We start from the raw sequence: 22,308 nt of genomic DNA, 5'->3' as shown, positions 1-22,308 counted from the left end.
ATTAATTAATTTAATTATTTATTAATTAATTTAAATTGATTATTTAATTGGATTTAATTATTCTTTTTAATTTAAAAATTCCAAAAAAATAGTTTTGAGTTTTAAAATATTTTTCTAAATTATGTTTAAGACTCGATAAATATTTATAAATGATTTTAAAGTCAAATTCGTTCGAACCTTTTTATTTAATTATAAAAAGGAATTAATGGTGCAATGAGAGAAAAATTGATTTGTGAGCTACGTGATGGGCCAATTGGGGGCCATTCTGGACAGGATGCAACTATGAAAAGAGTGTGCCAATTCTTTTACTACGATAAAAACAGTAGTATAGGATTATGTGAAGTCATGTGACATTTGTCAAAAGGTGAAAACTGGCAACCGCCTACTTGGAGGTTTGCTACAACCATTGAATATCCCAAGTCAGATATGGACTTACATCTCAATGGATTTCATTGAGGGATTGCCCAAGTCAAGGGAGAAAAACTGTATTATTGTGGTAATTGATAGACTAACGAAGGTTGGTCACTGCATTGCTCTCTCACACCCCTTTTCGGCTACTCTGTGGCACAACTATCCATGGATACTTTGTTTAAGTTGCATGAGATTCCCCGGACCATCGTTACGGACATAAATAAATTGTTCACTAGCCGATTCTGGAAATAGTTGTTCAAGGTAGTGGGCACCAAATTCTATATGAGTACATCATACCACCCTCAAAGTGATGGTCAAACCGAAAGAGTAAATAGGTGTCTTGAGCATTACTTAAGATCAATGGTCAGTCAAAGACCTCGGAAGTGGGCCAAGTGGCTTCCCTTGGCAGAATAGTGGTATAATAGGACTTATAACAGTGCTATAAAAAGGACTCCATTTGAAGCTATGTATGGTGTTCATCCACGGCAGCTTTGCTTAGCATCTGACAACAAATCTGCCATTGGCAAAGTGGAAGACTTTCAGCTGCAGAGGGAGACAATGAACCACTTGTTAAAGGAAGCAATCAAGTCTGTCCAGAGTAAATATAAGCAATTTGCAGATAACAAAAGACAGGAAGCTAACTTCAATGTGGGAGACTGGGTCTTCTTAAAGCTCTAACTATATAGGTAGTTATCAGTGGCAATAAGGAAATACTTAAAACTATCTCACAAGTATTTTGGTCCTTATCAAGTGTTAGAGAAAGTGGGTGCAGTAGCTTACAAATTGGCACTCCCTTCTGGTAGTAAGATCCATCCTACATTTCATGTTAGTCTCCTTAAAAAGAAGGTGGGTTTTACATATACTGTCACTTCTACATTGCCTCGTCTTGAAAGCAAAGGGCAGTTTCTTGTCTACCCAGTGGCAATAGTACAAAGGATGATGGTTAAGAAGAAGAACAAGGCGGTAGCACAATGGTTGATTCAATGGTTCAATACAATACCAGATGATGTGAGTTGGGAGGATGCAACAGTTATTCACGAACAGTACCCGGAGTTTAATCCTTGAGGACAAAGATTATTTAAGGGAGAAGTATTGTAACCATTATTAGTATGATCTTATGAAACTATAGGTTATTCGCAAAACGTTGTCTTTTATTAAAGTATGAAAATATTGGTTATGGGTCGTTTCACTGGTGGGCTCAATCAACATTGGATCAAGTGCATAACGGAATTATGGGATGACAAATAGTAGGGCGACAGATGGCAGCTGGAGACATAAAAGGAGAAGAGAGTGGAGTAGTGAGGGTCTTTCAGAAAAAAGAAATAACTTTTATTATTGTCCTTTACTTTTGTCTGTAACTTCTCCTTCAAGTTTATACAATTTCAATTACCATTTCCATTTTGTTCAATTTAGTTTCAACAATTTCACTTTAAGTTTTGTGGTTTTAATCCTTAAGTCTTTAAGAGGTTACACGATTTTATAGATCAAATGTTACTAATTGCAGTGATTGGATCAGAATCAGTGTGTGACCACTAAATTTAAGAAGTTAGATAAATACAAATATTAATCAAAAGCAAAAATACCTCAAATAGTATATGAATCTCGAGATCTCAACACGGAGACCGCAAAGATTAAATCTTTAATTTAATCTAAATTGATGAAAGCTATGATCGAATCAATTCCATTCCGAGGATCTGAGGCATATACATACAACCATTATGTCTATTTGTATCTCAAAATATTTGTTTATTAACAATAAAATTACATTTTAAATATAAATTATATGGACCGTTAGATATATTCTTAATCCTATGGTTTGTGATTAAAGGAGAGAGTTCTCTCTGGACCATATGACCCTCCCTGGATGGTTGGAGGGCTCCCCTTGTATATACTAGAGGTTCGCAGAGAACTATTATTTAAAAAATATAAATATATAATTTATTCTATTTTTCATCAAATTTAGTTATAAATTTTAATTATCAAATTTAAAACAAAGTTGCACAATTTTTTTATTTAAAAAAATTATTGAAATTTCATGAAATATTTTAAAGTGGTCTTGTAGTAGAATGACATTAAAATCATACTTTTAAATTATTAAATATTTTATTATATTTAAATATATGTATTGTTCTATATTAACAAAAAAATGGATAAATTTTACAATAAAATCAAGAATTATCTACCATTATCTACGTTCTCTCTTAAAAAATGTATAGAATTTTACTTCACTAGAACCACACGCGTATACATACCCAACAATAACATGTATCTCACTCTCCCTCACAGGGTGTCGGTCACCCATCGCCAGAATTCTCTCGTCTATCTTCCATCTCCATCTTCCATTTTTATCCCACAAGTACACACATTCTCTCTCAACAACAACCATCAACTTTTTATTGATTACTATGTTAATATTCGAATCACCGATTACTTATATCACTAATATTTTAAAATGGCGGAAAGATTTATATTATCAACTAATAAGTAATAGTTAAACAGCCCAAAGGATCTTGAAACATCTTCAAAAATTGCATCAACTACTTTAACATTTACTACTATTACTGACGCTCGTTGTTTGTATGGAAAACATAACTTCTTTGCAGGGAAATGTAACTCAAAAGAGTAGTATTAAATCTTTGAAGTATTACTGAGTACATTAGAAAGCTAACATAACTTGCAACTTCTTCTACAGGCTCCTGGAATCTCTACAGTTCCAACCATGTACTCGGGGTTGTTTTTGCACTCACCAAGAGCGGCCCAACGCTCACAATTGTCGTTCTGATCTGTGCAGTTCCCTCCAGTACCTACAATCTTATCAAAAGAGTCTACGTGAATCCACTTTGTAGCTGACCACTTTTCACCTTCAATCACTGGGCAACCTGCATGAAGACTTTGTGGGTCCGGAATTGCACTTGGGAGGAGACTGAAGAAAAGAAGTGCATCCCCTTTCCGTGGTTTTACTGTATGATAAATTACTAAAAACAATTAAAGAACTATTCAAAAGAATACCAAAAATAATAAATAAATGCTATGAAAACACATGATAGACTATTTAACTGGTAAGACAAGCATTTTTACAGAAGTCCCACCTGCAACACCTTTTTTTGCACACTCTGATAAATCATCATCTGATTTGGAAGATTTGCGACGTGAAGGTTCCTAAATTGCAACATTCAGTAATGTGACAACATATAGACAAGTTAAAACTTAAAAAATAATTTTAAAAAAAAATGTCCTACACTCCATGCTGTCATCTTCCAATCTCCATGAAAGGCAAGTAAAAAAGAGAGTACAGGAAATAAAGTATAACTGTATAAGTTATAACTAAACAGCTATAGCACGCTCTAATTAAAATTTAAAATAAATTGATGCTATTTAATATTTCTTTAACCTAACAAAGTTGAGAAGACATCCCCAATTTAAATTGTAATTATTGCTCATGAGTACTGTTTCTGACAAGAAATATTGAAGCTGAAATCTTAAAAGTTTATACATGGAGATTTTCTAGATTTTTAATTTTAGCCCCTAGAGTTATACATTTGCAATTGAGACTCTAGAACTTTTGGAATTTCTTTTCTCCCCAAGGCTTTCTTTACAAAAGAATCATGGAAGTTTCCCTAACATGATATTCCGCCATGCTAAAGTATTAGTTAGGCTTTCAAGTATTTGGAAAATGAAGCTAACATCTAAAGTATTTGTATGCTATCCAAGTATATAGGGAATTGTACCAAGTCCATATCCTGATAGTCTGAGAAGAATAAACTAACCTCTGCTTGGGAAAATACAGTCTCACCACCTTTGGCTACATCAGAGAGATACATGAGTACAGTTGCAATTCGGTGACCACCCCTTGCAATATTAACTTTATCAGTGAAGTAATCGTGGTGTGGGTCATACTTTTGTCCAGGTTCATATTTTAACACTTGGATGTCTTCTCCATTTTCTGGAAGAAGAAAAGGTTAAAGGACAAATAAAGATTAACCAACCCATTGCTAACCCTAAACTGTATAACTACTCACTAAATGCATGCAATCTGTTTTACAACTCATAGAAAATGCACAACAAGAGTTCTAAAAGTAAAGATATCAACCGCAAATACATTTACCATCTTAAAACCATAGATGGTCTGAATTTTAAACAGGTACCAACCTTGTAACAAATTATGCACCCCATTTATGGCAGTTTATCATTGTTACCACTTACCACTCTTAGGACAAACAAACAGTAGCAAATTTTTGTGAAAAAACTTCGACACAAGTGAGTGCTAGTAACACCTTTTTGAAAGACATGTCAGTATCAGTTGTTACTGGCCCTGCGCTTGTAATGCGGCTAGGTCATATTTCTTTGTTACTACTAAGACGAAAGAGTGCCACATGGTACTGTACAAAGCCACGAGATGGCCACAAATACGAGTAATATCCAGGTGCTAAATTGAGACTATGGGTTAAAGTGAAACGAGATGATTATACCAAGAATAAAGTAATCAATTTCCAACGTTGACAATATCACATTCTTATACATATATTCCTCGAAACTGAAATATAAGGTATAATAAAGTACAAAGAGAAGATTAAAAGCATCACTGGATATCTTCTACAAAGAAATGTATCTGAATTTAGTGTACGGGCATACTTAACGGATATTTACCAAGCTGGACTTGCCGAACAAAGGTTTTGGCTAGGAAACAAATTTAGTACAACTTATAGCGAGCAATATTCATCTTTTAATATATAATTTGTAAGGAAAAACTTAATCTGTATAGCACATTTTTTTAGTGTTCAAACCACATACCTTTTGGTAGAAAACTCCAGGTTGCGAGCTTATCTTCTATACCAGCAACAATTGGATCCTGAATGAAATTAGTAATAACAAATTTTTACAAAATAAAAACAAGTAACAAATCTTCAAAAAAGAAAAAATTAGTTTTACACACAAAAGTCACAAACATGTCATGAAATAAAAAGATCTCAAGTGATCATGTAACAAACAACATCATTTCTCTCGCAGAGTACACTGCTCAACAGAATAATGGAGAGTTGCAGAGAGGCACATAGAAAGAAGAACACTGATAGTCATGCCTCGAGGGAGCTTGACAGCTGTTGTTTTTCCAAGACAGCTTCCATATCCAATGTTATATAAGCATGTGTTTCTTCAGCATATCTAAAGAAAAGGAGCCTTCAGCATACTTTATCAGTGTCTGGTTATTTAGTCATCTCACGGGTCTTTAAAACTTTCAAAATTTCCCGCTTCTCTACACTTATTACGAATATAACCATATATTCCTCAAGCAGAAAGTTGCTTAATTACGTATACGTTGAACAATTAGAAATTTTGTAGTTAAAATACATCAAACGTGTTCATATTTCCTTGTCTGAATGTGGTGAACAGAACTTGAATTTCACTTTCTACTAACAAATTACAACTATTCATTCATTTATTATGTTGATTATAATAATCTTTAGAACCATGATGACTAAACAGTAATTTCAGAAATTCTAATAAAACAGTGATGGGCTGATGGCAACAATACATAATTGTTTGAGAACATTCCATTTAGAATGGAATGCCAGAGCCACGGGGACCTTCAGCTTGATTTGCCAACTGCACCTCACCTTCATGAATTGGAGAACAGGAAACTACTTTATTCTGTTAGTATTGCAAGTTTGCAAATATATACAATGAATTGCAAAGAATAGAAACCCATTGTGCAAAATCGCCTGATACTACTGTAACTTGGCTCTTCAACTGTTTAACATAATGACTTGGGATACTCTAAGCTAAGAGCAGCATCAAACCCAAACCATTATCTTTTTTATTTGTTAAGAACCAATATGCCGTGCAAACAAAAATCTAGGTCTTGCTTTCGGGGCAAAGCACCTGAATTATGTGGAAAATATATAGACCAAAAGAAGGAAGAAAGAAGCATGAATAGGGTCTACAGCATTATTGCAACAACGGGGCACCTCGGTGAATAAACTAGATTATTTTCCGACCCTTACCCAAAAGATTCTCTAGCTTACAGAATATAGGCTTTCAAGCAGTAATTAGTTATTCAAATCACATATTAAGAATAAACAGGCAAGGTTACATGTAGCAGCTATAAAGACCCTACAACTTGTTAGTCTTGGTTGACTTAATCATCAATGCCTCTAATGCCAAAAATTGCAGGTAAGATTGCTAAACAAAACCCTAATATTGTCTTTTTCATTCAGGTGGACATTTGTTTTCTATTCTACCAAGAGATTCACCATCTTCATAAAGACATAAAGTAAGTCTAAAGCCACCTTACTAACATTTATTTGGCATTACCAAACTCAGTCTCAAAGGTAAATTCTATTTCTGACAAACAAAAAACAAATGTTCCATTCTCTATGCTTAACCATACTTAAACTTTCAATATCATATTTTAACTTAATTTCCTCAAACTTCTCAATCAAAGTAGGAATATAAAACAGATCTTCAACTTCAAAAGTAAACATCCCTTTGCTTAGGTATATATCACTAGCATTACCTATCATTGTACAATTTTATCATATCATGTTTCCGATTTAAAAACATTTCACTTATCATTACCATTTCTTAGCTTATACCAATATGCTAACATTGGATAACTACCTAAGGACTCTAATCTCACATCTTGCCCAAATCAATCTTTATTAACAGAATAAACTAGCACCAATAGGGCATCAGTATACAATTATATCGAAAACTGACCTTCTCCTTGGGAATAAACATTCCGGAGCTGGTCCGAACCTCACTAAGCTTACTCTGTCCAGACAAATTATCAGCAACAGCCGATCTCTTCAGCTCCGATTTGGCCTATCACATTCATTAAACTCCAAAATCACCACACGCATACACAAATCAAACAGAAATGAACAAAAACAAATATGAAGCGCAAAAGCGGAAACTCACAATAGAAATCAAATGATCACATTCTTCATGAGTAAGAAAACCTTCATATACAAAAGCTCTGTAAACAAATCAACACTCAATCAGCTTAATAAATTACTCAACAAAACATAATAAACCTATAAGATAAAACATGACTGTATGTATATATAATAGATGAAGTACCTAGGTTTCCATGAAACTTGCTTGACTTTAGAAGGATTCAAAATGGCCGAGCTCGTAGATTTCCATAAGATTGATGTGATCGAAATCAGAAAAATCAAAGAAATATTCGATGATTTATTCATTAGCTTGGACTTTCAGGGTTTGTAAATCTCTCTCTCTCTCTGCGCGTGTGTTGAAGATGTGTAGTGTTAGTTAATCACAAGCCGTAGGAGAAAGTGGAAGCTTCTTCACACGATGTCCTGTAATGATTGTTTCTGGTTGTGTTCGATCCAGAATTTTTTCTTTAAAATCTGGACAAGATTATTATTACATTTTATAAAAGTCAATAGATTTAACTAAAGTCAATTTGTGATTAAAGAAAATTTCAAGTTGTTTTAAACTAGATTAAAAAAAATCTAAATAAAAGTTGGTCAGAGGATGTGATTCTTACTCGTCCAAATTATTTAGTTTTTTTTATGGATGAATTAAAAAATAAATTTAGACGTTGTAATTGAATATTTTCGTATTTGTTCAGAATTCAATGAAATTTTAATTCATTTATTTAATTTATATAAACAAATAATAGTGCTATTAAAGTTTCTATATTAATTCTGGCAAAAAAAATAAATTCTATATTAATAAAAAAAAAATGAGAAAAAGCTCAGCTTTTACGCTATTGGCAAAAAGTTGCACAAAAACTTGAGGACATCATATCTAACATATGCCTCTGGGACATGCCCCAGTAATTTAACATCATCGAATTACAAGGAAACAAAAATTATAGCACAAAACAGAGATACAAGAAGCTGGAAACCGAGTATGGTGAAAACAAGGTGAAGTGAAGTCTATACTGATGTTATAGCACAAGAGTTTAGGAGGCTACTGATGGCGCCAACGTTGAAGAAGATATCCTAATGAACATACAGTTTCTATCCCCTCTACACTATCTATCTATATAGGAACAAGAAAGTCTGTGCAAGAATTTAGGCTTGTCGCAACATGTAGCGTTAGCTAGCATTTCCACTCTGCATTTGTAAGGGGCAACTTCTATTTCTGACACTTCAACAAATGTTAAGCTTGTTCTTGTCCCTCCAATTTATATCTTAATAAATTTCAAAGCAGATATAAGCAAGAAGCAAAACTTTGGTAAATGAGGCTTTAAAGACGATGAAAACACGGTCTGTCTTTCTTTGATTGTGCAGCACAGGTTTGTTTATATTAGGACTTCGATAATTATCACACTTCACGCCATTTCTTGAATTATTAATGTGCAACTCCACAGCACTCCTAATTGCTTGCTCTTGAAACTTCTTATCGCAACCATCACCTGTTTTGAGATCTTAGAGCTCTAGTTTTATTTTACTTTTTTGACTTGGATCATTCACAGGTGTCAAGGGTGTCAAAGGTCCGGGAGGACTAGTATTTTCTATTGCAGAGAAATCCACTGAACATGTTCGCTTGAAAGCAGCTCTTTTCTGGAACTTCTTTCTGCCACTCCCTAAGATTCCTTCATTGCCTTTCAGGATCCTAATGACCTGTAGAAATTTTAATGATAACTTGAAACAAATGACTCCTTTATTTGTTTCACCGTGCTTACTTTAGGATGAATTTGCTTCTTTGCATGTTATAAGAATTGATTTATTGTGTAATAATATCGTCAGTTATGCAGTAAACGTGAAATATCTTGAGTAATAAACATAGTGATATAGAATAGTACCTGACTCATTTGGGGCCTTTCAGTTGAGAACTCATTTATGCACATAGAAGCAACTGCAACCAGGCGATTCAACTGCTCTGCATCATACACACCAGCAAGCAATGGATCAACAAGCTCTTCAAAACTTTTCTTAATTATCAGAGGTCTAGCCTGCAAGGTAAAAACAGATTGTTTCCTAGATGAGCATTGTATCATCATTTAGCCCTGAAATTGTTTTGTCACAACTGTTCTATATTGTAAAGTTGATAAATATGAGTTATGACTGCCAGAAAAATATATTGGGAACAGATTGAATCCTAACATACCAACATTACAAGACTTTTTTGCGCCTTGTCTATTGCTGGGCGTCCAGTTATAAGCTCCAATACAAGTACCCCAAATGCATAGACATCAGTTTTTTCATCAACTAATCCATGTAAAAAAAATTCGGGGGGAAGATAGCTGTCATAAAAATAATTGAGGTGAGAAGAAAAGAAATGGTCTCTGCAAGATTTTTAGACACATTAGAAAGACAGAATTTATGCAACACAGACCCGAAAGTTCCCTCGTACTGTGATACAGTGACATGTGCCCATTGATCAGGTAGCCACTTTGCTAGCCCAAAATCAGATATCTACATAAAGTTGAGTAGCTGAGTATCAAAATCTAAAAAAAAATTAAAATAAAAACAAAAACGGAGTTCAAGTCTGGAAATTAGACCTAACAATCATGTTTAATAACCAAAAGAAACATTACTTCAACTGTTTCTCAGAAAGAGAAGTTTAATTTGTAAAACTAGTTTGTGTTTCACCAAAAGACTACAACCTGGGCCAACTCTTTTCATATTTTTTTCAAGGGCATTACAAAACAATAGGCATTCTCAACATAAATATGTATATTTGGTAGTACGAAGTGCAGAATTAGCCATAGTTTTTGTTTAGACATCCATATAATTTAAGATTTACCTGAGGCTCGAAATCTTCAGTGAGCAAGATGTTAGCAGCCTTAATATCTCTATGAATTATTCTCCTTTGACAGCCTTCATGAAGATAGGCAAGGCCTGAAGCAATGCCTATAGCAATGTTAAATCTGATTCCCCACTTTAGCTTATGCTTCTCACCTGAAGGCGCATGAGTACAAGAAATGTAGTTTGCGTACAAGAAATATTGTTTAGTTACTAATGAATGCTTCAAATTTGCATAGTTGTACTATAGAGATAACAATAAAGTACACACCAGTTAAAAGTGAGGCTAAACTTCCATGGGGGGATAAAGGTAGAACAAGATGCATTCCTCCCTCAACTCCATAGCCAAAAACATTAGCAATATTAGGGTGGTTAACATGGACTAACATTCCAAGCTCTGATAAAAAATCTGATGTCATTTCTTCTGGCGTTCCCCTCGTCAGCCTTTTAATTGCTACAATTTTTCCATCTTCCATAACCCCTTTGTAAACTTCAGAATACCCTCCTTCTCCAATTATATTTTCTTTAAAAAAATAAAAAATGAAGTATTAGCTAATAAGAGAGAACACTAGTACATCTCGAAGGAATTTTCATTAGGTGTACTGTTTGGCATTAAAAAAGTACCTGTAAACCTATCAAGTGTACCTAAAGAAATAAGAGTGAGTACATGAAGAAAATTGGTACCTCGACTAAAGTTGTTGGTTGCTTTTTGGAGATCAGAGAGTGTAAAATTCAGCCAGGAAGACTCGAAGCAATAGAAATCAGGATCCAGCTGGGAAGGCAGTCCTGGTGGCAGGCTCTTTGTCGAATTTTTACTTGTTATTTTGGGGAGCTTTTTGTGGGAGTTCGGAGCAGGATTAGAGGTATGTGTACCTGTTGGGGGTTTCTTAAATTTACGTAAGAATCCAAACCCACGCCATGGAAACTCATATTTGGAACTGGACTCAGGTTCTGATTGTGAAATACTAGTATTTACTTCCTTTTTCTCCTCCTCCATATTTAAATCAAGATATGAAAAGCTACAAAACCAAATTGATTAATTGAATAGAGGCAACAAACAGGCAAAAAAGGAAAGAGTAATAAACTCAAAACAACGTGGAAGAAAAGAGTAGTTAATTTTTTCTTCAATGATCATGTACATTACACCTTCTTTCACTGAGAGTGATTAATAGAACACAGGAGAGGATTTACTGCCAATGACAAAAAGATCTCTTCGTCATTTCCGGCATGTATGCAGTCACTAAAGTATCACTGCAAAACTTTGGCACAGTTAGAGAAGATTAAACGGTTACTGAAGCAGTCTTAAACTCTACATTCATTGCATTACTAGAAATAATAAGTGATGATGCATGATGTTATATTATAATTTTGTGGTACAGATTAAAATATTGGATAACTACATACTGCCCTATTAGAAGGAATACGTTGTTCAAGATCCTAAAAATTTAAAAAGTTTTTTAAAAGCACAATGCATTGACAAAACCAACATAAATTAATAGGCAAAATCAAGACTGAATTGGTCCTCAAACAACCAGGTAACCGGATGCAAAGAGTTTGCAGTCCGATAAGTGAAATAATTAAACTTGCACATAGGTCATCAAAGAAAAACATGTATGACTGATAACTTTCATCGACTTCAAAAGGGGGGATGCTAATTGTTACATGTATGCTGCTCGTTAGGTCTTTCGTAATCGAGAACCTAATAAACCTAGACCCGACTGACCAACATGTACCCTGACTCACTTAAACTAGTGTTGCATTGTGCACCTTATGCATCCTACCAAGGGCAGAAGCACGAAGTGAAGAGAGTTACTGGCAGGCAGCATCGTGCCCTGAATTTTATTCTTCAATGAAGAATCAATGATCGCATGTATTTAATAATTTACTTGTCTATGTTTATTTATGCAGCTAACCTTATATCTTGAGAAAAAGATATTTCCGTTAATAACTAAAAAATAATCAATTTGGCTCCTCTTCTTAACAAGTTCAAAAATTAAGAACGTAATCTGGGTCCTACACAACAATCTTCCTCGGTCTGCCAAAATTTCTTCTCATTGGCATTGCCAAGGAAAGAGGGCAAATAATAAGCCGGGCTATTTGCCTATTATATATGTATGTTTTGGTTATGCAACAAACTCGATGAATGGGTATCACATATTCACATGTATTCAAATAATGAACAAAAGAACACAAAATTACCGGAGGAAAAGTTTAAAAACTTGAGAAGTTATTAAAACAATACTAACAGATACCTTTTGGCAATGGCCGTTGTGGTTCCGGGACAAATGTTTGCAGGGAATGCAACAAAAGCAGAACCCCCCAGACAACAACAGGGGTTGGTCTGAAAATTTATATGAGGAGGAGAATAATGGTATTTAATCAAAAAATATATAAACATTGATAGAGATACACAGAAAGAGAGTCTGAAAATATGAAAACGGGGTTTGACATGCAAGACAAGATATCTGTCTTCATTTCGTACCAGGTTTTTCTCTGTAAGCGAACTCCCCGCTTTTTAGTTCCTCGCATTTCGGCTCTCCACCTCACCAATATTTTCTTCCTTTTTTAATATTCTAATTAAAACCTTCGGGAATAATTTTTAAAACAATAAATAAATTCAAAACATAAGTTATTGATAATAACTGCGCATCCAGGGAATCGAACCCTGGTCAGTACCGTGGGAGGGTACTATGATACCACTACACCAGATGCGCTTTCTGGTTACAATATTGATTAGCCCCAATTATACTTTTATAAAACTATATAGTTTGGTTCAGGATTTAAGATTTTAATTTAGTTAACCGAAACCAAAATGGACGAACCGAACAAATATTAATTTTGTAATGAAACAGAACCCCACAAGTACTAAATATAACAAAAATTAACACACTACGATACAAAAATATGTGGCAAATACGATCGAAGACATCTTCAAAGGTTAAGGGCAAGTGCACCGCAGTGCCCAACTTGCCCATGTGGAAGAGAGAGAGTGTAACCAGCCAAATGTTTTATTTTTCATCGCAATGCCCAACTTATCCATGTGGAAGAGAGAGAATGTAACTGACCAACATCACATGCGTTAAAGTGTAAATGAAAACTTGAGCAATTCCAAGTTAGAGACTCCATACTCTCTGTCCACTTTAAGCAGGTTTATGTTATTTTTTTAATTTTTTATAAATCATTTCCTTAAATCAACGGTCAAGATATATTAAATCAAGATTATATATATATCTTAATTATATATATATAATTTAATTTAATATATATTAAATCAAAATTATATATATATATATATCTTAATTATATATAATCTTGATTATATTACAAATTAAAAATTATATAAAACTAATTAAATAATAATTAAATTGGACCTACTAAAAGTTGGACTTGGACTTTGCATTGAAGCTAGTTGGCCACTTAACTTGTGAAGCCCATGTTTTGCTTATATGGCTTCAAAAAGGAGAAAATGGCAGTGGACTTGGGACTGTCCACTGCACTTGCTCTAATAGATATTACCTAATACTGTCGCTAATTGGTACTTGGTACTTGGGGATTCCAGTAGTAGTATAGTGGTATTCCAGTAGTACTTGTTTTAAAATTTTAGGTTTATATTGACATTTGAAATTATTAAAACTACCAGGTAAAATTCCATTATAAAAATGCATATGCGATCTTCTATTCTTGCACTCTTGCTGGCCGCTGCATATTCTCAGCAAATTACTCCTTCACCTTTATTCGCTAGTGGGCAGAGGCAGTGGCCATTCTGCATGTACAGAATAAATTGAAAAACATAGACATAATTTGAGCCTGCAAACCAAATGATATTCTTTGCTGTAAACACAATCTCATAGCACTACTGGATGAAATTTAATGTTGCATTATGTCCATTTTAGCTCATAAGTAGTTGCCTAATTATTTGTAACTTTAAGATCTCAAGTTTCTTTTTGAAATGAAAAGGAAAAAAGAGTGATTTATAAATATTCAGTTATACCTACCATAATTTGTGACTGAAGTATCGGAGATACTAATTACTATCTAAATATTAAGTTTGAGAGTTGGGTGAATAATTTTTTTAGAAGGTTAAATGATTAAGTGTTGACGGTAACATCAGATCAACTTGTATAAATATATAAGGCATTTATAAACACGACTACCTATTATGGACCAAAGTCCAGAGAATATTTTCCATTACATTATTTCTAAACTCCAGGAACTGCCTAATCAAAACAAGATTCCCGGAACTCCATAGACATAAGTTAAACAGGCTAAACTAATTACTCAAGCAATTACAACCAACCAAGATGACTGAACTGAAAGAAATAATAGCCTGAAACAGTAGAAACAAACAGAAGTGAATAGACCAGTGAGATAGTCAGCACAGCAGTTACAACACAAAATCACAGAACAGAAATTCAAATACCTACTGTTATTGTTGGCCGGCTCCAGTATATGTTGCACCCGCGTTCATTGACTCAAGTGCTCAAAACACTACGTAAACAGAAAATACAGTGAGAATAATGATTCTTGTTATTCCACTGAAATTTAATATGCAGGACTACTGCATATCTTCTGTTATATAGTGTTTACATAATATACAGATAAGCCTAAACTTCCGATATCTCTGTACTTCAACTAATTAACATCTTATCTATATCCTTATCACTAAAGGCTAACTACTAACCACAATGTCTTGTGGAGTTTGTTTCGGTTGGATAAGTGTTGTATGATCTGGTCTCATACCCTCCCGCAAGTTGGGCATGGGGGAGAAGATGGTCAACTTGTCTCGAAGTTGCTGGAAGCGAGGGGATCCCAGACCTTTAGTAAATTTATCCGCAATCTGATCTTTGGAAGAGATAAATCGAACTTGAAGCTTGTTTTGAGTAACCCTTTCTCTGACAAAATGATAGTCGATTTCTATGTGCTTAGTTCGCGCATGAAACACAGGATTTGCTGTAAGATATGTAGCACCCAAGTTGTCACACCATAGAGTAGGATTGGAGATAGGATATCCAAGTTCACTGAGGAGAGTTTGAATCCACATAACCTCGGTTGTAGCAGTGGCTAAGCTGCGATATTCAGCTTCAGTGGAAGAGCGCGAAACTGTCTTTTGTTTTCGTGCACTCCACGAGACTATGTTACCACCAAGAAATATACAATAACCACTTATGGAACGACGATCATCAGGACATCCAGCCCAATCAGCATCAGAATATGCTTGAATGTGAAGTGCAGATGGGCGTCGTAAAAGGAGACCATGGTTGATAGTGTGTTTAAGGTATCTCAAAATTCTTTTGACTATAGCCCAGTGATCTTCGGTTGGATTTTGCAGGAATTGACAAACCTTATTTACGGAAATTGATATGTCTGGCCTAGTAAACGTAAGGTACTGCAAAGCACCTACAACACTACGATATAGTATAGGATCAGAAAATTTTGGAGACCCTTCTTTTGATAATTGTGTATTAGCAGCCAGATGTGTATGAACGAGCTTGGCTCCGTCAAAGTGTGTTATGTTAAGAATTTCTCTTATGTACTTTTGTTGGTTGAGAAACAAACCAGATGCACAGTGAACCGCCTCAATCCCAAGAAAATAACTGATCTCACCTAAATCTTTAATAGCAAAAACGGAGCCGAGTTGCTGTAAGAGGGTGTGTATCTGTTTTGAGTCGGAACCAGTGACAAGAATGTCATCGACATATATGAGAACATATATAACCCCACAATGATCACGTCGAATCAGAAGAGAATTGTCAGCCTTTGAGACATAAAAACCCAATTGCAAAAGATAAGAACTGAGATGGGAATACCATTTGCGAGGAGCTTGCCGCAAGCCATATATAGTCTTGTGGAGGCGACATTCATAAGAGGGATAGTTGGCATCAACAAACCCAGGAGGTTGTTTCATATAAACCTCCTCATCCAAAATTCCATGTAGGAAGGCGTTCTGAACATCTAGTTGTCTGATTGACCAATTATTCATAAGCCTGATGGATAAGACAATTCTGATGGTACATGGCTTGACAACATGACTAAATGTTTCCCCAAAGTCGATACCCTCCTTTTGATTAAAACCCTTTGCTACGAGTCTGGCTTTGTAGCACTCTATCGACCCATCTTCTCGTCGTTTAATACGGAAGACCCATTTGCATCCTACAATATTCATGGTTTTATTTGGCGGAACCAATGTCCAAGTGCCATTTCTCATCAACACATTAAACTCATCATCCATTGCAGTTCTCCATTGTGGGTGAGACACTGCTTGGCTGTAACAGGTGGGTTCAATGGTTTCATCCATCTGAAGAGGATGTTTAGTGGCTGATAAACAGAGGCGTTGAACTGGTTTTCGGATACCATCTTTAGCCCGGGTTACCATGACATGTGACGGCTTAGCTGGGACAGATTGTTGTATTTGAGATGGTGGATCAACATTGTTTGAGAAGGATGTATGTGTATTTATAGGGAGTAAGATATTGTTCGTGGTATTTCCATGAGTGGAATGGTGAGGCTGTGTAGGTGGTGTAGGTACTATAGGTATAGCAGAAGTGAGAAAGTGAAGAGTGTGAGAAATACCAACTGTCCCTGGTGATTTATGAAGAGCCTGCACAAAATTAAAGTGTGAGTTTTCTGAATAAGGAAGTACCTGCTCCTCAAATCGAACATGTCGTGAGATGTAAATCCTGTTGGTGGGAGGATGTAAACACATATTGTAAGTCATATGTCATAGCCTATTTGTATATTCGAGGATTCAACTCAATTCAAATAAGAATGTGATAAGTAAATAGTGGATCTACCGTCAAAAGAGATCTCACAGAGTAATATCTGTCAAAGTATTCAGAAACAAGGTTCATCAACAGACTTGAGGAATTAATTCACTGGAAGAAGTTCAAGAAATTGATCATGCCTCAGTGATATAAATCAAGAGTGTGGATTTAATCAAGTGACAGAGATCTCGTCAGAGTATCATTAATTACAAAGATTTAATCTGAAGAAAATCAAAGTATCAAAGTCAAGACATGAAGAAACGTCACGGAAGTTAGTCACTCATAAACCAGACAGTACATCGAGTGTCAACGTTGAAGTGGTGGAATTGATTCATAATTCTCAGTGATTTTCAGAAGATATTCAGAAGATTGGTTGCTGCTCAGGGTTAGTATTAATTCTCTATTAATTAATTAAGTCATATAATTTAATTAAGAAAATAAATTATATCTGCAAAGATTAATTTATTTGATTAATTAAATTAATTGATTAATTAATTCAGAATTAATATTAAGGATTTTCAGAATTTAAATTGGATTAAAAACAGTCTTAAATCAGCAAGACAATTGAAAATGAACTAGCATGACAATCAGGATTGTCATACCGATTGTCATGCCAAGTCATTTCAATTGTCCTACCGAAAGTTCTATTGGGAAGGAGATAGTCTTGCTAGTTCAACTGATTGTCATACCGAAAGTCATTGTAGTTCAATCAGATTGTCTTGCTAGTTCAATTCATTGTCCTACCGAAAGTCTTGCCAGCTATAGGATTGTCATTCCAGTTCAATTCAATTCTGTTGAATGAATTAAAAAGACACAGAAGCAGCAAAAAGAAAATAATCATCCAATCAAGAACACAGAACTCGAGAACAAAGAAAAAGAAGCAGACACAAATATTTCATCTCATCTGCAACTTCAAGATCAATTTCTAGATTGTAAAGTTAAATCCAATCAACTAGAAATCTTTATCTTGTTCTTGTGTAACAATCTAGCGGATCAAAATCCCTAGAACTTAATCTCAAATTGCGTTTAGCATTTGAATCTTTTTATTACAAAAATAGAAAAAGTTCATGTCGAATTTATTCTAGATTTGTGATAATTAATTTGAGATTAATTCCTTGTAATCGATACAGTTGTTGTAACACCTTTCAAGTTTAATAATATTTTTATTTAACTTGAATTTTGTTTCACATTTTTTATTCCGCATTTAATTCGATTATTCGGTACTGTTTGTATTCAACCCCCCTTCTACAAACACATTGGGACCTAACAATTGGTATCAGAGCCTTCTGATTAACGAACAAATCAAGATCCTAGACTTTTGTGATTTTTCAACTCCTTGAATTTTTATTCATTCAAAAATTCATAATGACTTCACAAAAAGTTGGAACCGTTAAAATTCCACAATTTGATAAAGAGAATTATATTATGTGGAAGAAGAAGATGCTCTTGTTTTTACAAGTGGCAAATCCCAAATATTCAAACTTGTTAAAGAAGGGGATAAAAACTCCGATGGTTATTGAACCGGAGGTGATAGTAGATGATGTTGTGATCACCAAAGCCAGAACCTATCCTAAAGATCCTGAAGATTTTACTCCTTATGAGAAGGAAGAAGCCTCCTTGGATGCCACCCTTCAATTAATATTAATTGATTCCCTTGATCCCTTGATGAATAGACATGTGATGAACTGTAAAAATTCCAAACACATGTGGGAAACTATTGAGGTGATTAATGAAGGCACAGAGGAAGTTAGGGAGAACAAGTTAGAGATCCTAACCTCTGAGTATGAATATTTTAAATCAAATCCAGGAAAAGGAATTACTGAAGTGTTTGAGAGGTACAATGCGTTGATCAACAACCTGAACATAAATGGGAAATATTATTCAATCAGGGAAGTCAACAAAAAGTTTCTTTTAACACTGCCAACTCATCTTGAACATAGAATCACTGCCATTAGAGAAGCTAGAGATCTGAGTGAGATTTCTTTGGATAGACTCTATGGTGTGTTGAAAACCTATGAGTTGGAGCAGATTCAACAAAAGGAAGTCTACGGGAAAGATAGAATGGTCAGCACATCTACTGCACTTGTAGCTGAAGGTCAACAACAACAGCAATCTCAACAATTGGAGAGAATGGTACAGTGTTCCAAGGCTGAGGAAAATATGTTAGTAGCAGAATATGATCCTCCTACTACAAATCAATCAAGTGATGATTTTTATTCCTTGGAAGAGCTGGAGCAATTGGAAGACGAGTCAATGGCCCAAATTGTCAAGAGATTCTCCCATGTCAGATTCAAGAGGAATCCCAAGCTTAAGTACAAGTCCAACTACAACAAATTCCAGAAAGGTGGATCTTCATCCTCTAACACCAGCAGTGGTGGATACAAAACAGGGATGGTTGATCGGAGCACCATTAGATGCTATAACTGCAATGAGTTGGGACACTTTGCCACAGAATGTAGGAAGCCAAAGCAAGTAAGAAAGAACTCTGAAAGGGCTTATCTGGCAAAGGGAAGAAGCTGGGATGATACTGACAGTGAAGATGAAGATGAAGGAAATCTTGCTCTTATGGCTATTGATGGAAAAGCTTCATCGTCAAGAATAGAGGTAAAACTTTCTGATGCTGAAATGGTTTATCATCTAAGAGGTAACTTAGATTGTGCACGTCGTGATAATGAACTGTTAAGTTTACAGATCACAGACCTTGAGAAAGAGGTCAATGAATTAAGACTTGTGCACATTAATCAAGACAAATTAAAAGAACAAGTATCTTTTCTAGAGAATAGAGTTGACTGTTATAGAAAACTCAAAACTATTCTCAAAGACAAGATCACCGGTCTTGAGACTAAGGTTAGAGCCTACTTCAATTCTTGTTCGAAGGCTAAAGAGTTCTACAATAAGCAATCTGTTAATCAAACATCTGGAATAGGTTATGATTACAATGTTGCTATTGGAGAATTAGGCATAAACTCCCCTCCTCGTGTCTGTGCTAAAGGGAGGGAAGTACCACATGTGCTTAAGGGTGTTGATGAACCCCTCTATAAACCATCAATTGCTAAACCATTTGATGCGACCTCTTCTGTTATTCAAGAAGAAATACGTGCTGAAGATCTTGCTAATGAGAAGGTTATTTCCAAGTCAAGTGTGTCGAAAGTTCCAGTCAAAGTTATGAAAGCAACTGAGACTAACTCAGACACACATGAGTTGGATAACAAAAATGCCATGTCTACCATGCATAAATTGCCTGCTGTTAATCACTCCCATAAAGCATGTGCTGTTTCTAATTGTATGTCTTGTGCTTTTAATATGATGTATGCTTATTTTAATGGTAAGCATGTTTCTAATGATAAGACTACTCCTCGTCAGTATGTGAATAACAAGAAGCATGATAGGTCTAAGACTGCCAGTCCTTCTAAGGCTAGAAAGGAGACATTTGTGCCTAAGCTTAAACATAAATTTGTTAAGGCTGTTTACAAGGTCAAATGTTCAGTCATTGAGAAAGTTGAGACAATTAAAATTAAAAATGTTGTTTTGCCTGACAAAGGACAATTCTACAAGTATGCCGGGCCCAACCAAGTTTGGGTTCCGAAGAAGGTCTAATCCATTTGTAGTGCAGGGCATTAAACAGGTATAACCGGTAGTGTGGATTCTTGACAGTGGATCATCAAGACATATGACTGGAGATAGAGCCCTGCTATCAAATGTGGTTGAGAAAGCTGGCCCCCTGGTTACCTTTGGAGATAACAGCAAAGGTTTATCTGAGGGATATGGCTGTTTGCAAGTTGTGAATGTTATCATTGAAAATTTTGTATAGTGTGCTAGGTTATTATCAGGAAGCATCATCTAACATATAGCACTAGTGATGAGACTTGAGAATATTACGACATATCAGGCACCTGCTGCACATTACACTTGGAATTGGACTCTAGTAAGATGTGTACAAGTGTACTCCTGGTTGGTGAGTCAAAAGAGGAAGTCAATGCACCACAGTTCATGGACTTTGCAGCTGCAGATCTATTGGACTATGCAATCTCTTCTTCACAATCTCACTTCAGGTTGGTATGAACTAGTGTACTACTCAAGCAATCGTCAAGAACATGGTATGGCACTCTAACTGAAGTTATTGTTTAATATGAACTAGTAGAGTCGTCATATTTTTAACTCTCTTATCTTTAGGCACAATCATATTGTTTTATATGTGCAGTGATATATTGATTATGCAACATAACAATTAGTATCTAAAGTGCTTGACAAGTATCGGTCAATGATATGTTGTTAACATTATGTTGCAGATATTTGTGAGCTTTTGACATGAATGAGAATTACTTAGACTTTACCCTAAGTGATCAATGTTTTATCAAAAACTCATTCATATTAAAAAAAACAAAATCAAACTTCTTTCTACATTAGTGATTTCTTATTTCATGTAAAATCCTTTGAAATCACTATTGTACATCATTACTCTCAAAAGATTAAATGTATAATTTTCATTCTTTATAAATCTTAAATACATTTTATCTCTATAGTGCCATATATTATGTGTTACAGGTTCAGTCTCCAATGACTTTCTTTCATTGACAGTCATGAGGTTGAAAACCCACAATGTCTATCCCAGACTGTAAAGATAAACACAAAAACAGAACCAACCAACACTCTCTTACCACTAAATGTAGTATGAATGAGCGTGAGGGAGATAGTGCCTCAGTGCACCACATAAGGAAGGTTCTGTAGTCAACCCAGTAGCTCTGTCTCCTACAAAGATGAGTAGTATTTAAACCGAGACAACTGCTAACCCCCATACATCTTCTCAAAAAGATGTAATGGTTGAAAAGGCACAAAAACAGTTACTAGATTCATTCTCTCAACATGGTGCGTCTATTGAAATTTGCCTGTCGGCCAAGGTATCCTATGTAGTGTCACCACCTCAAATATAAACAATTCTTAATGCACAAGGAAAGGTTACACACACAAAGGATGAGTTGATGGAAACAAGAGTTTTGACCATTTTAAGGTCAGATTCGATTGTTCAAGGTTCGTTAATGGACCAATTGCCTTTACAGGTGTTAGGAGAGGATACTGATCCAAAAGCCATATGTCAATGGTCAGTGTCTACCTCCCCAGGCTTAAATCCCCTGGATGCATCTGCGGATAGTGGATCTGACATAGGCGCAGATCGGCAACTTGTTGACAATGATTCAGATATTACCTGATGAGTCACAAGGAAATGTCTTCACAGACATTAGAAGGGAACTTTGATCTTTATGCTAAATTCGTTGGATCATTGTTTACCTTCCCAGAATTCAAATTTGGAACCATAAAAGGGAAGCTAACAACTTGTAGATTATGACTCAGATTCATCTGACGAGTTTAACAAGGATGGGGATTTGCGAACTCCCATTACACCACCTGTGACCTCCTTAAGG

General features: G+C 35.2%; 3 protein-coding genes and 1 non-coding gene across 4 annotated transcripts; 1 reads left to right on the top strand and 3 right to left on the bottom strand.

The window, feature by feature from the left end:
• Nucleotides 1-876: 876 nt before the first annotated feature.
• Nucleotides 877-1,476, top strand: LOC141680416 (uncharacterized). Its single transcript, XM_074486647.1, has 2 exons — nt 877-1,009; nt 1,163-1,476. Exons 1-2 carry the CDS (start codon nt 877-879, stop codon nt 1,474-1,476), a joined length of 447 nt encoding a protein of 148 aa, XP_074342748.1.
• Nucleotides 1,477-2,917: 1,441 nt separating this feature from the next.
• LOC141677134 (putative prolyl 4-hydroxylase 4) lies at nt 2,918-7,776 on the bottom strand. Its single transcript, XM_074482898.1, has 7 exons — nt 7,489-7,776; nt 7,327-7,384; nt 7,126-7,230; nt 5,203-5,260; nt 4,179-4,354; nt 3,501-3,570; nt 2,918-3,371 (listed from the first exon to the last, which is right to left on the bottom strand). The coding sequence occupies exons 1-7, from the start codon at nt 7,608-7,610 to the stop codon at nt 3,076-3,078; spliced, it is 885 nt and encodes a 294-aa protein (XP_074338999.1). The 5' UTR covers nt 7,611-7,776; the 3' UTR covers nt 2,918-3,075.
• A 324-nt stretch (nt 7,777-8,100) lies between these two features.
• Nucleotides 8,101-12,558, bottom strand: LOC141677133 (receptor-like cytosolic serine/threonine-protein kinase RBK2). The gene is made up of 9 exons (XM_074482897.1): nt 12,380-12,558; nt 11,272-11,378; nt 10,812-11,146; nt 10,399-10,650; nt 10,129-10,283; nt 9,718-9,797; nt 9,490-9,625; nt 9,185-9,334; nt 8,101-9,002 (listed from the first exon to the last, which is right to left on the bottom strand). Exons 3-9 carry the CDS (start codon nt 11,122-11,124, stop codon nt 8,808-8,810), a joined length of 1,281 nt encoding a protein of 426 aa, XP_074338998.1. The 5' UTR covers nt 11,125-11,146; nt 11,272-11,378; nt 12,380-12,558; the 3' UTR covers nt 8,101-8,807.
• A 212-nt stretch (nt 12,559-12,770) lies between these two features.
• On the bottom strand, nt 12,771-12,841 carry TRNAG-CCC (transfer RNA glycine (anticodon CCC)). Its single transcript has one exon. It is a non-coding gene; the product is annotated as a tRNA-Gly (tRNA).
• Nucleotides 12,842-22,308: the final 9,467 nt, after the last annotated feature.

The sequence above is a fragment of the Apium graveolens genome, chromosome 8 (genome assembly GCF_009905375.1).
Source record: "Apium graveolens cultivar Ventura chromosome 8, ASM990537v1, whole genome shotgun sequence".
NCBI lineage: Eukaryota > Viridiplantae > Streptophyta > Magnoliopsida > Apiales > Apiaceae > Apium > Apium graveolens.
This window is presented reverse-complemented; position numbering and strand designations above follow the sequence as displayed.

Coding starts and splice junctions, on each gene's coding strand:
- LOC141680416 (XM_074486647.1), top strand. CDS start 877: ATGTATGGTGTTCATCCACGGCAGCTTTGCTTAGCATCTGACAACAAA. Junction 1,010..1,162: donor AGCAATCAAGTCTGTCCAGA/GTAAATATAAGC, acceptor GTCCTTATCAAG/TGTTAGAGAAAGTGGGTGCA.
- LOC141677134 (XM_074482898.1), bottom strand. CDS start 7,610: ATGAATAAATCATCGAATATTTCTTTGATTTTTCTGATTTCGATCACA. Junction 3,571..4,178: donor CTGTATTTTCCCAAGCAGAG/GTTAGTTTATTC, acceptor GTTGCAATTTAG/GAACCTTCACGTCGCAAATC. Junction 3,372..3,500: donor TGCAAAAAAAGGTGTTGCAG/GTGGGACTTCTG, acceptor TTTATCATACAG/TAAAACCACGGAAAGGGGAT.
- LOC141677133 (XM_074482897.1), bottom strand. CDS start 11,124: ATGGAGGAGGAGAAAAAGGAAGTAAATACTAGTATTTCACAATCAGAA. Junction 9,626..9,717: donor CAGTACGAGGGAACTTTCGG/GTCTGTGTTGCA, acceptor TTTTTATGACAG/CTATCTTCCCCCCGAATTTT. Junction 9,335..9,489: donor AAAAAAGTCTTGTAATGTTG/GTATGTTAGGAT, acceptor TTTACCTTGCAG/GCTAGACCTCTGATAATTAA.